The 13,771-nt window shown below is 37.6% G+C and overlaps 1 protein-coding gene across 1 annotated transcript in view; it reads left to right on the forward strand.

Annotated features, from left to right (window-relative positions):
• The window catches only part of IQGAP2 (IQ motif containing GTPase activating protein 2), a 264,412-nt gene that overhangs the window by 243,858 nt on the left and 6,783 nt on the right, over positions 1-13,771 (forward strand). The window contains exons 31-33 of the mRNA XM_033109917.1: positions 8,810-8,897; positions 10,790-11,002; positions 12,702-12,862. Of these exons, the coding sequence (XP_032965808.1) occupies positions 8,810-8,897; positions 10,790-11,002; positions 12,702-12,862 (462 nt within the window). The remainder of the gene's footprint in view (positions 1-8,809; positions 8,898-10,789; positions 11,003-12,701; positions 12,863-13,771) is intronic.

A 13,771-nucleotide genomic window follows, 5' to 3' on the forward strand; every position in this document is an offset into this window, starting at 1 on the left:
TTGTGTATTGGGATGAGATGGAGAATGGAAATGGGAACTGGAGACAAAAGGGAATAAATGTATATTTAAATAATACTTCACACATCACTTCCAAGCTACACGTCCTAAATTCTGAGGTTATTTTCCTTTGTGACAAGAACATTCTGTTTCTGCCACTGACATGCTTCAGACAGACTCATTTCCAGTTGATTTTTTTTTTCCAGATACTCAGTCACCCATGAAAAAGTCAAAAAAAAAAAAAAGCTTACTCATTGTGCTATGTTGTGACATGTGCTGCTTCCATTAGGCTTATTTATTTTGTCCTCAGACTATCTAAAGCTTCATTCATTCATGTAGCAAATGTTTGAGTACCTACTCTGTGTCCATGGCACTGGGCTTGATGCTGGAGAGACAGCAGCAATGGTCCCTGCTTTCCAGTGATCTAAAATGTAACGATGGCCACCTGCAGGACAGTGGACAAGGTGCAGGACTTGCACACATCCTTGGCCTCAGAAAGGTCGAGGGCAGTTCTTTTAGACTACTTATTACCTAGTCAGATTGAATTTGCAGAGCGAGGACTCAGGACGGGGCAACAGAGCAAAGGGCGAAAACTGTGCAGTCCACTCTCTGCATTCCTCTGAGCAAGTGCCAATTATAAAGGTAACTGGAAATATAGACTGTGTAGTTCCGCCATGCAAATTAAATTAGATCAAGTATCCTATGATCTCATAAGCTTTGTCCTTGGGAGTAATGAGAGAAAATGTTTCCATAATTGTTTTTGTCTGTTCTTGGAACATCATTTTCTAAATGCGGTCAACTCAGATGTCTGCGTTGAGGAATGGAAATCATAATTGGGGTAGTCTAAAATATCAAATAATTTGAATGTCACATACATTTATGCTTATTTCTGAATGTGAGTCTCCATGGTTCTGCAAAGCTTTGGAATTCACATTTTTAAAGCAAAACCATGAAAGTCAGGCTTGGGGTGGCCGGTTAGCTCAGTTGGTGAGAGCACGGTGCTCTTAACAACAAGGTTGCCAGTTCGATCCCCGCATGGGCCACTGTGAGCTGTGCCCTCCACAACTACATTGAAACAACTACTTGACTTGGAGTGGGTGGGTCCTGGAAAAACACACTTAAAAAAATAAATAAAAGTTAAAAAAAAAAAAAGTCAGTCGCATTGGGCAGTGATGTGTCTTATCCAGGGAAATCTGGGCATTGTTCTACTTGTCCCAGACCTTGCATGGCTCTCTCCTAGCTCCCCACTGTGTGCTGGAAACAGTCTACCCCTTTCATCTCCCTACTAAGGAGAAGCCAGCCAGTGGTTCTATTTTTATTTTTTTATTGTGGTAAAATACACACAACATAAATTTACCTTTTAAAATTTACCATTTTAAACTTTTAAAGTGTAGCATTCAGTGGCATTTTAAAGTGCATTCAGAATGTTGTGCAACCATCATTACGATCTAGTTCATCACACCAAAAGTAAACCCCATATCCATTAAGCATTCACTTCCCAATATCTTTGGGGCATCTTTCGAGCCCTTGCTCCCCAGTCCCTGGGAGCCACTAATCTGCTTTCTGTATATATTTGTCTATTCTAGAAATTTCATGTAAATGGACTTTCATATACAATATGTGGCCTTTTGCATCTGGCTTTTACTCAGCATAGTAATTTTGGCTGAATAATATTCCATTGTACGGGTATTCCACATTTATCATGTCTATTTGGGTTGTTTCCATGTTTTGACTAATGTGAGTATTTGACTAACGCTATGAACATTTGTACAAGTTTTTATTTGAACACCCATTTCAAGTTCTTTTGGGTATATACCTAGGAGTGGAATTGCTGGGTCATATGGTAATTCTATGTTTAGCTTTTTTGAGGAACTGCCAAACTTTTTTCCACAGTGGCAGCACCACTTTATATTCTCACCCACAAAGTATGAGAGTTTCAATTTTTTCACATCTTCACCAACATGTTTTGTTTTTCCTTATAGCCATCCTAGTAGGTATGAAGAGTAGTATCTCTCTGTGGTTTTGATTTGCATTAGCCTAGCGATTAATAATGCTGAATGTCTTACTATGTGCTTGTCAGCCATTTATATATGTTCTTTATAGAAAGGTCTATTAAAATCCTTTGCCCATTTTTTAATTGGATTGTTTGTCTTTTTGTTGCAGAGTTGTTAAGAGTTTTTCATATATTCTGGATAGTAAACCCCTATCAGATATATGATTTGTAAATATTTTTACCCCTTCTGTGGGTTGTCTTTTTATTTTCTTGGTAATGTCCTTTGCTGCCCAAAAGTTTTTTAACCTGATGAAGTCCTGTTTATCTATTTTTTGTTGTTGCTTATACTTTTAGTGTCATATATAAGAATTCATTGCCAATCAAAGATCATGAAGATTTACTACTATGTTTTCTTCTCAGAGTCTATAGTTTTAGCTTTTACGTGTAGGTCTATGATCACTTTTGAGTTAATTTTTGTATATGGTGTAAGGTAGGAGTCCAACTTTGTCCTCTTTTGCATGTGGATATCTATTTATTGCACCGTCATTTCTTAAAGAGACTTTTTTCCCACTGGTCTAGGCACCCTTGTCAAAAGCCAATTGACCATACATGTATGGCTTTCTAGATTCTCAGCTCTATTCCACGGGTTGTATGTCTGTCCTTGTGCTAATAGCATAATGCAGTCATCACCATACTTTTGTAATGAATTTTGAAATTGGGAAGTGTGAGTCTTCCAACTTGTTCATTTTCAATATTCTTTTGGCTACTTGGGGTTCCCTGCAATTCCATGCGAATTGTAGAATGAACTTTTCCATTTATACAAAAAAGGCTGTTGGTCTAGTGCCTGATAATTCACTGCTTTCCTAGACCTCTGAGGTCCAGAAAGCCTTCCGGTGGGTACACTTCAAAGTCCTGCTGTTGGCAGAGTCCTTTACTAAGCAGCTCAGTGATCAATGTGAATAACAACTTGAAATGAAGATTTACCAAATAGCCTCCCCGGAAAGTGGAATTTCGGTATTGCCCAAAAGATTCAATAGAGTTAGCTCCAGATGTTAGGCAAGATTTAACTTCCAAATACGTTATACTTCAAGTATACATTTAAAAATCTTGCTACTAACAAAATTATAAAATGTGTCATTGACAGGGAGCTTAGAGACCAGTTAGTCTGAGTCTTTATCTTTGAGGTGAGGAAATTAAAGACTAAAATTATGAGAAGCAAATAGCTAGTATCTAACATGCTTTAAATTCATGTCATGTACCATTGATATTCCATTAATACACACTTTGAAATACTGACTTATGGGGATGATCTTCTTCCAAGCTAATAAACCAAATTCCTAATGCAAACATACAATATAGCTTTTGAGACCCTTCATTAGAGAACCAAATTTAACCAAACTAAACTCAGACAATGCCTTGCAGAAGTTACTATGAAGTGGATAATCACGGAATGCAGACTCGTTGGGACATGAAAATACCTGGCTTTTCTCTATCAAAGAACTAGTTTGCTTCCTTATTAAAGGGGTTGTGTTATCAACTTTCAGAAATGCCCCCATGATTAATTACAGAATCATTAGCTCCCCAGTGATGAGTATGTCATCTTCATGGGGCATTGTTAATCCTTATGCTTGTAAATTTAATTCCATGCTAATTTCATAATTCTTACTAACTAGATGAATATGGATATGATAATGATAGGAAACATCCAGTGCTTACCATGTGCCAGGGACTGTGCAATAGATATAGAGAATAGCATTTATGTCATCTAATACTCTCAGAAGGTAGAGGTTATTACTTATATTTTACATATGAGGAAACCAGGCACAAAACAGACAACAGCCCTTTTCTGGGAAGTGTAGCTAGTAAGTGGGGCATAGATTCAAACTTAGAGGATCATAAGTCTTCCATGGCCTACACTCTTGCTCACAAGGTTTTGCAGCTCATGGAGGGCAAGGTCATTGCTCTTTGTACTCTTAAGAATCTTAGAATAAATAATGAGAATGATACTGTGTTTCCCCGAAAATAAGCCCGGATCTTGTATTAATTTTTGCTCCAAAAGACACATTAGGGGTTATGTTCAGAGGATGTCATCCTGAAAAATTATGCTAGGGCGTCTTTTCCAATTAGGTCTTATTTTCGGGGAAATATGGTAGTCACGCAGTTAGTGCATATAACTGATGCTGGGGCATCTATCTAGGCCAAAGAGAAGGAATGACTGATAGATATGAGGGACCTAAAGGCACATATTGGAGCAGGAAGAAACATTGTATTTCTGTTTCCCTTCTGTACGAGTATGTCTGTGGAACAGGAAGCTTCAGTTTGGGTGATTGCTGTTTTGCCAATACTACCAAGCATGGTGATATTAAAAGAAGCAGCAGAAGAAGCCTGGTTGAACTGATTCTGGGTGGTGAACACATACTGCAATATATAGATGATGTATTATAGAAATGTACGCTTGAAAACCTACATAATTTTACTAACCAATGTCACCCCAATAAATTTAATAAAGGTGGGAAAACAGCCTGGTTGAAGAGTCCTCGGAAGACCTGGGATCACAGCCTCAATCTGTCACTTATTAGCCATAGGAGTCAGAGCAAGTCATCTAATCAGTTTTCTTGTCCATCAAATGGAGAAGAGAGGAGAGGGAGTAGGAGGAGGAAGGGCTATGATGAGCAAATGAAGTCATATATTAACACCTTATAAATTAGAAAGAATTAGAAAGAACTATATAATTGTAAATCTTACTGTAACGTATGATTCAACTTAAAATATGTGATCCTTATGGCCTTTATTAAGCCTGTTTTTCTACAAAAGTATGTGTGTTTAAGTAGAAGGCAATATTTGTGGTTTTTAATCACACTTAGCTGCCTGAGTGCTTAAGTTGTCATCTCTTAAGAATTTTTTCCGATCACATGATTCAGTATAGGCATCCATCATTTCAACTGACAGATGTCCTTGCTTTTGGTCCAAACTGGCATGAGAACTAAGTGGCTAAGGTGATATTTGAGGTAAAGTGATAAAAATATATAAGCATGTTATTAGAATTTTAAACAACTGGAAATACTCCTTAGCTCCCATGTACACAAATTTCTTTTCGACTTTGAGTACACACACTGTAAAGCAGATGATGGGGGTGAGAGGGAGGAGTGGGGGTGCTCAGGAATGCCACTACTGGTCAGAGTGTAGTAACAGATGCCATATGAGTGGAATAGCCAAACCAAGGGGGCCACAGCCATTTACAAGCACCATGTGGTCTCATTTACTGACAGTGGGATTTGAGCACAGCTATGATGAATAAACTCCCTGGTGCATTTCTTTTTCTTTTTTTTTAAATTCTGCCTCAGAGTTAGAAATACTTCCATTCAGTTAGGGCAGCAGAGTCCTTGTTTTTATCAGCCTGTCTTACATGTGGTTTGAACAGTCACGGGATCAATTCTCTCATCAGTATTCATGCTGGTCTGGCCACATAGAGAATATTCTGTCTGCATTGGGATGGGGAGGGGGACGTCGTAAGGTCACTGGCAAACAACTGTGAGCAGGACTGTGAACTCTCTTTAAATCTTATTGTGAAGAGGCTTCAGGAACGAAGGGGTTTCACTTAGAAAAAAGAAAGGTGGTGGAAGACGGGATGGGGAACAGTTCTGGCACCCCTGCAGGTTACGAGGGCTGATGATGTGGAAAGGGCATTCAACTTGTTTTCTGTGCCTCTAGAAAGTAGAGTGTGACCTTGGTGTAACCATTGCACTTCTGTGGGGACAGAGCCAGGAGTGCAGTTTCCAGGCTCTCGGCCTCACGTGGAAAGGTGCTGGCTCAGGTAGTAAATGGCCATCAATTGTGATTGGATGGCCATTAGCTGTGGCTAGTTGGCCGTCAGCTGTAACCAGTGAGCCATTGGCCACTAATATAACTGCCATGGCTACACCAGCAGAAAATGGGGGCTAGCAAGGAGATGGTGGCTGAGCTAGCCAGCAGCGGAGTGAGGATTGCGGATCATGTGGCTCCTGTTTCCTATTTCTCTTACTCAGCCACCTATAGTGGTATGACTCCCCTAGCTATGGCTCCATGGGTGTTCCTTTTTGGCCTCACCATGTCCTGCATTCTTATGTGGGGAGCGGGACTAGAGACCCTGCCTGCCGCCCTTAGGTCTTAGTGGCCTCGTTTGTAAAATCAAGGATTGATTGGACTGTTTCCCAAAGGTCCCCCTAGTGCTGAAGTCCTGTGACTAATCGGGTCCAGTGAGTGGACATCACTGGAAGGCAGACCTCTCAGGAGTGAGTCTCCCATTTAGGAATGCAATGTTCCAATGGTGCCCTCGCCAAAGAAAATGTAATGTGAGCCACACAAGTGATTTGAAATTTTCTAGAAGCCCCATTTTTAAAAAACAGGTACAGTTAATTATGTTAAATTTAGCCCAGTATATCCAAAATATTACCATTTCAGTATGTAATTAGTGTAAAAAATTATTAATTAGATATTGTACATGCTTTTTTCATACTAAGCTTTCAACATGCAGTGTGTGTCTGACACTTCTAGCACATGTCACTGTGGACTAGCCATGGTTCAAGGGCTCAGGTGCCACCTGTGGCCAGTGGCTGCCATCTGGGGCAGCACAGCTTCGGTAAACATGTGAGTGCTTACCACATGTCAGACGCTAGTGAAAGGCTTGACATGCATCTTTTCATTCAGTCCTTGCATCAGTCCTCAGAAATACCCATTATATAAATGAACGAATGAATGAATGAATGAATGAATGAATGAATGAATGAATGAATAAATAAATAAATAAATAAATAAATAAATAAATAAATAAATAAATAAATAGGAAAACCTATAGGGATTATTTCATTTACCCAAGTCCACCCAACCAGTAAGCAACAGGAGTCCCAGTTGGATCTCAGATCCGTCTGATCCCAATGTTCTTAGCCATTAGGCATGCTGCAGGGGGCGGCAGTGAGTTCCCTGTCCTGAAACTGGATAGTTACATCCGCAGGATGTCTGGAATAGACCTTTGGGCAGTGGGTTCCACAGGCCTGACATAAAGTAGAAATCCAAGGAAAGAGGATGTATGGGCAGTTTGTTCTCCAGCAACTCCCAAACAAATAAGCATGCTTTGTCCCTGGCAGGGCACGCTTTAGTAACCCCAGTCACTTTGGTCATCAGATAGCTTCTCTAAAGAGATGAGCGGGGACTTTCTTAGAACAGTATCATAAGTAGTTCCTAGAATATTATTTCAAATAAGAAACAGTCACCGTGTTTACATGTTTTAAATCATCTAAAGCTTTTATTTTTAACTCGATGTTCCTGTTTAAATATATTTATAATGATGATTGGAGGAAGGGGTTGTGTGGGGAGGAAACGATACTTGGCTCTCTAAGCCACAGCCCCCTTAGGAAGAGTGCCATCTCCTACGTGGCTATAATTAGCTGGGTGCGCACCTTTGACTCCTGGGAGTATTTATCTGTGCATTCCCAGACAGCCTGTAAATCCCCAGCAGTGAAGGCTCATGAGCCAGAGGAAATAGTTGTGATCATTCTTCTCATACAGACTTGCAATAAATAAGTGAGAAAAATAATGTTTGCAGATGGTTTGTTGGATTTTATCCTATTTTCAAAAATAATATTTTAGGAATTAACTTGGAGGGTTTCTTCTGTCATTTGGGAACAATGTTTTGTTTTCATTTTCCAATTTTCATACTGAGCAAACATTTCCTGCTGTAGCTGAGGAAGAAATTTATCATCCAGTGATACCCTGTAATGCCTTTGAAAGAACCAAGGTTAACTACAACAACAGAACTATAATAAAAGTGAAACTTTGGACAGTGAATAGACATGTTTATAACTAAGGCAACTTCTGTTTCCTTTTTTTCAGAAGGAAAGCTATGGTCAATAATACTGTTCCTACTTATGTAAAAGTGAACAAACTTGACTCTTTGTCTTTTATGTTAAAATCTTTTAAATAATTACGTAATCTGATCTTTAATTAGGAAGGGGGTGGCTGATTACCGTAAAGAACATATAGGATATAAATAATAAATGTCTAACTATTACATAGTTTTGTACACCTGAAACTAATTTTAAAAAAAAAAAAAACCACATAGGGAAAAATACATGGTTTTAGCACTTCCAGAGGAGTTTCCCAGCTCATAAATTTTACTGAGCTGCTCTTCTATTCTCTCCCACCTGACGTCAGGGACCCAAAACAATCTGTTAGTTCCTCTGCCACATGCAAGGTTCTTAGACACCCATCCTCTTAGCTGCCGTGTCGGCCAGCCACCAAAGCTCCACAGTCCACCCGGGAATTCTACTTGTACTCGCCTTCCAACTGTTTCAGAACTTTCTCAGAGCAGGAAAGCTAACAGTTGGTTTGGATCCTAAAGTCTTATGATGTATTAAACAGGCTCAGAAGTTTAAATGTTAAAGTCAGGAAAGGGGGATTATTAGATATCATTCTTGTAGCCTCTACAGTAGCAGGCCAAATGGGCAGTACTTGTCCCTCCTGCTCATCAAAAAGTAGTCTCAGTCCAAAAAGAAGAAAAAGTATTTAGATAAGGAGCCTTATGGCATACTTGTGCCCGTGTTACTGACAATATAATCCTACCACATCAAGCATATAAAACCCAGACTTCAATTATCAAGCATTCACAAACTTTCAGGAGCCTTTGCACAGATGCGGTAAATTTCTGCAAGACTGTTTTATTTTAAGGGATTATCTTTGAAGCTTCATTTTTGTATGTGTTTGTGCACTCCCTCAGGAGAAGCAGACTATTGTACGTCAGGACTGCTGTCTGAATGTCTGTCTCTTCTTTCTCTGTTTTGTAAGGACCAAAAAGCTGATAATCGATGTGATCCGGAACCAACCAGGGAACACACTGACAGAAATCTTAGAGACCCCCGCAACTACACAACAGGTAATTGGTCTTTGACTGTAAAATAATAAGTACCGTAGATATGAGTTGACTTTATCAATCTTCATGCCAAATGTTTACTGTTATCTCAGAGAAACGATATCTAATGTAGTTTGAAAGTAAAGACTTTTATCTATTACTCTGGCCAACTGAGTTCAGCTCTGTATAAAATCCATATGGAGTATCAATGGAAATGAAATAGAAAATGCAGCACCAAACTTATGCTGAACGTAGTTTTATCCTAGACTAGGACGGTAGTTCTGGGTCTTTCAAAGCTTCTGGATATTCATCACAAACTTTATCAGTCAGAGGATGGGTAGATAAGTCAGTTAAGAGACAGTTCTGGTCAACAGGATATAGAAAAATACCTTTCATGTTTTACGTATTTCCCAGTTTGAAGAAATGAAGAAGTGTCTCCCATTAAAACTGTTTTCTAAACGCTTCAGAAGCGACTGTCTTGAGTCTGTTGGTTCAGAGCATCACTCTCCTGGTGTAACTAACTAAAGTTTCATAACAATCTTGCATTAAACTTTTTATCAACATCTTTTAAATTGCATCATTGTTTAGTTCGTTCTGAATTAATTTCAGTGTTATTGCGTTAGTATCAATAATTGCCACTTCTTAAAGTTAACAAAATTATCTAATCAGTTACTTCTTAGCAGAGCTACACGTAATTTTCCTGAATCATTCTTAATTTAATTGGTTGCCAAGAAATCATTCTGTCCTAGTTTTCCATTTAAAAACCATTAAAAAAGCCAAGTTATCTGATATTTATTAATGTATGAATGTTTTTCAAACAATGTAGGTAGAATATCCTACAAATTAAGGACGAGAATTTTAGTCCTTATTGATATTTTATTCTTCCCCAAATGTAGCATAGTCGCTAAGAACACAGACTTCCGAGATCAAGTGTAGCTCTGCACCTCCTAGTTATGTAATGCTAGGCACTTAGAAATATTTCTGTGCCTTGGTTTCCTCATCTGTAAAATTGGAATGATAATAATGGTATCCAATTTACAGACAGAAATAAATGAGTTAAAATATGTTAAGAGGGTAGAGTAATACCTGACACATATTAAGTACTCAATAACGTTGGCGGCTGCTGCTAGTACTATTGTTGTTTACCGCTGACAGGGTAAACTATTCCTGTGTCCATGATGTTGACCTGTCCATCATGTGTCGGATAACATTTGTACTTTAGATTTTATGTGTCAGTCAATTGTCTGGTACAATGAAGTGGGAAGATCACCAGTCTCTCTTTATTACTATTCTTTTGAACAAACTATCCAAATTGTATTCATTCATTTACTCCTCATTTATTTGGGAACTTATTATGTGCTAGAATACTCTTATTCCCTTTGGTTCAAAGAAACCCTGCAGATTTTTCAGAGATGGTAGTTTGAGACTGATTCCTTTATCTGAACAAAGGTCTCTGCGGTCTGGGCTTATGAATCGCCATACATCTGGCTGATGTGTGAGAGTTTAGTTGGGTTCTGGATGTTCAGGGTTGTCATAGCCAAGTTTTAATGGATAATCTAGTTTTAGTTTCCTCAATGGGACTATCCAGGAATTGAAATCCTTTCATCCAGGGAATTAGAAAATATTAGTTATCCATTGTACTATGTTTATCACTAAAGTGATTTGTCACCTTAGCAATAAAATAGCTATTAGAATTTTGCCCAAATTAGGCCTTCCACCCCTCCCATGTTTGTCAAAAATGTGAAGTAATTCCTTCGAAAAGATCAACTTTGAAACCCATGAAGAATACAGTCTGGTCTTTGGACTTTGGTTTGAGGACTTCTCTCATTTTTGACATTAACTTGCCTTGTGCAGGTTCTAAATCTGTGAGACTAGGGAATCAGAGGAAAAGCAACATCTTGATATTCCTTTTTCAGGAAACAGATCATGCCACAGACATGGTGAGCCGGGCGATTAAAGATTCCAAGACTCCAGAAGAAATGAAGCATAGCCAATCTATGGTTGAAGATGCACAGCTGCCCCTTGAGCAGAAGAAGAGGAAAATCCAGAGGAATCTTCGGACATTGGAACAGACGGGACTCGTGTCATCCAAAAATAAATACCAAGACATTCTCAATGAAATTGCCAAGGTTTTTGGAAACAGTATTCTTTCTTCACTTAGCAGACATTTGTTAATCATTGGTTACCTGCAGGGTAATCTGAGGTGACCTGAGGGATTGATAGTTGTATATGCCATGGTCAATACTACAGACTTGTAAAAGTTGCAGAGCAGTTGATGACTTTTAATAGAGAATAATCACAACTCTCCCGAGTCATTAGAAGAGTTGGCACACACCAGAAATAAATTATTAGGAAATGCAATAGACAAGTTTCATTTATGCCTTTGAGCAATACCTACTGCTTTTTAAAATGACACTTTTAGAAGAGTTCCTTCTTGAGTTGTTAGTTGTAATGCCCAGTTGTCCTTAGGGCCTCCTGCTGAGATGGTAACTTTGTCACTGGAGAGTTTGCCTCTATGCAATTTAGCCTAAATGCAGTTTTGACTTAAATGTTAGTTTCTGTTTTCTCATCCCATATTTTGACAGTTCAGAAACTTCCTGAGAAAAGGATCTCAAATTAGTGCAAGGAAACATCACAGGAACTGGCTGAGATCTGTTTGCCAAGGATAAGGAAGTATTTGGTTTCAAGGGATGTTTGGGTTCCAAAGACATTTCATTGTTTTTATCCAAACACGCTAATTTAAATGGGTCTGGAAGTTAAGGGCAGTTAAGTGATCAGAAAAAAATAAATAAATTGTCTAACTTCTGGGAGAGAAATGCACTCCACTTCATGCTTCTATGGAAAGTCATGGTCAGTTCTGGCAGTACGCTTATTCCTTTTTGCCTGAGTGACTCAAGGGAAGTAACATTTCTTTCTATAGCTCTGGGGTGGAAAATATTTCTCTTTGGAAATGTGCAGTAGAGAAAATGACACTTTTGCCTTAAAAAAAGAAAAATAGCTATCAAGAAGACATCCACTAAAAGATTCTATTTAGTGAAGAATTTTTACTTAAGAAGAGTGTGTGTTGTCTATGTTTGAATTCCTAGGGGAATGTTTTTAATTTGTCCACAATGGAAAAATCATATTAAACAGGCACCATTCTCTTAAATGAAACATTTCCATAATTTATCAACTAGAATTATAAAAAAAGGAAAAAACAACCTGGATATCTGTAAGTTTAATTGTAGCATAGTTCTTACAAGCTGTAAGCAGCTTGGACAACAGTATGTTCAGGAACTCTGTTTAAATCCAAATATTAGTTATATAATTATTAGTGTTCAATGTTTTCAGTCAGTCCTGAGAGCCCAATTATTGTTTTTGTAAACCTTGAGAATAGTTCCCAGATTAAAAGTGTATTGATTTTTACTTATCTCTAAAATGAATGCAATGATTAAATTTAAACCTTTTCAGCAGGTATATTCTTCAAAGTGGAATGTTCGAAGTATCCTGAAGCAATTGCTTGTCTCCTGCTAAGGTCTTCCTTGTGCCCTTTTTAAAACATGATTTTTCCTTAAATTAATTGTATGGTCATTTTAAAATTGCTTCTTTGCTTTTCCATCAAGAAAAAAATAAATTTTAGCAACTCTTAAAGTGAAATAAGGACACTTGCCAGTTCTGAAGTGAAAAGGGAAGGGTGTGAGAGATTAAAATAAGGTGATTGAGATAAACTACCAGTTAACAGTCCAAATAGTGATTTCATACTTGATAGTGTTCTTGTCCCAAACAGGCAAAATCAGAAAGCAAACTTCTGCATCAGTCTCATATCATAGCCCTTACTTGTTGTTTTAGGATATTCGAAATCAAAGAAACTATCGTAAGCTTCGAAAAGCTGAATTGGCAAAACTTCAGCAAACCTTGAAAGCACTTAACGAGAAGGCAGCATTTTATGAAGAGCAAATAAATTATTATGACACCTACATAAAGACTTGCTTAGACAACTTGAAAATAAAGTAAGTTAAAATCATATATTCATTTACAGTGTCATGATTTATAAGGGGTGTCAATTCTTTTATGATCCTGGGCTGTTGAGTTGGATTTGGAAGGAAACTTTTTGTTTTATAACTAAAAACTAAAATCTCAATTTTGTGATTTGCCGCTGTGAACTAAGAAGTCAGGGGTGAATTCAGAAACTTTTTAAATTCTCCATTGGCATAATTTCATACTTAAAGTAGTTTACCCTGTTGTATTTTAAGCAAGTAGCTTTAACACTTGGGGAAGAACTTTCATTATTCCTTTTGTCTTTTTTTAGTCAAAGGTGTCTTTAGAGCACTATTATAAAAAAAAACAAAAATGAAAGCTACTCTTAGGAATGTTTACAATAAACAGTATTTTATATTTTTGATAATGTTAGACAATGTCAGATGTTTGCTAATTGCACAGTGCAGCTTAATGATTTTAAATTACTTAGTGGTTTTAAGAAATCATATTGATACAAAGACAAAATTTGGCAGTTTTCTTGTTACCCATGAGTATATATATTATAGATTTTTAATATACAGTATAGCCACTTTTATGAATATGATTTGCTCATAATAATTCTTATCCCTAGACTAAGGTCAATACTAATCAAATTTTAATTACCCATTTAAATATGTAATACAATATTTTTATGTAATCTTTGCAGTCAAATTGACAGTAGGAAATGGTGCTGCATGGAAAAATCAATTGCATTAATCTTAGAAGATTTGATGAAGGCAAATAACCAAATTTAAACCTTATTGGTTTAGGCCCCACTAGTTCTGAATTTCAGTTAATTTGCTTGTGGCCTGTAAATTACTTTTACTCTATTCCTGGGAGGAAAAAGTTAGTTGAGCTAATATTCGCTAGAAATAAAGTTACTGAGGGTTTTCTTTACATAT

The sequence above is a fragment of the Rhinolophus ferrumequinum genome, chromosome 7, assembly GCF_004115265.2.
Source record: "Rhinolophus ferrumequinum isolate MPI-CBG mRhiFer1 chromosome 7, mRhiFer1_v1.p, whole genome shotgun sequence".
NCBI classification, from domain to species: Eukaryota; Metazoa; Chordata; class Mammalia; order Chiroptera; family Rhinolophidae; genus Rhinolophus; species Rhinolophus ferrumequinum.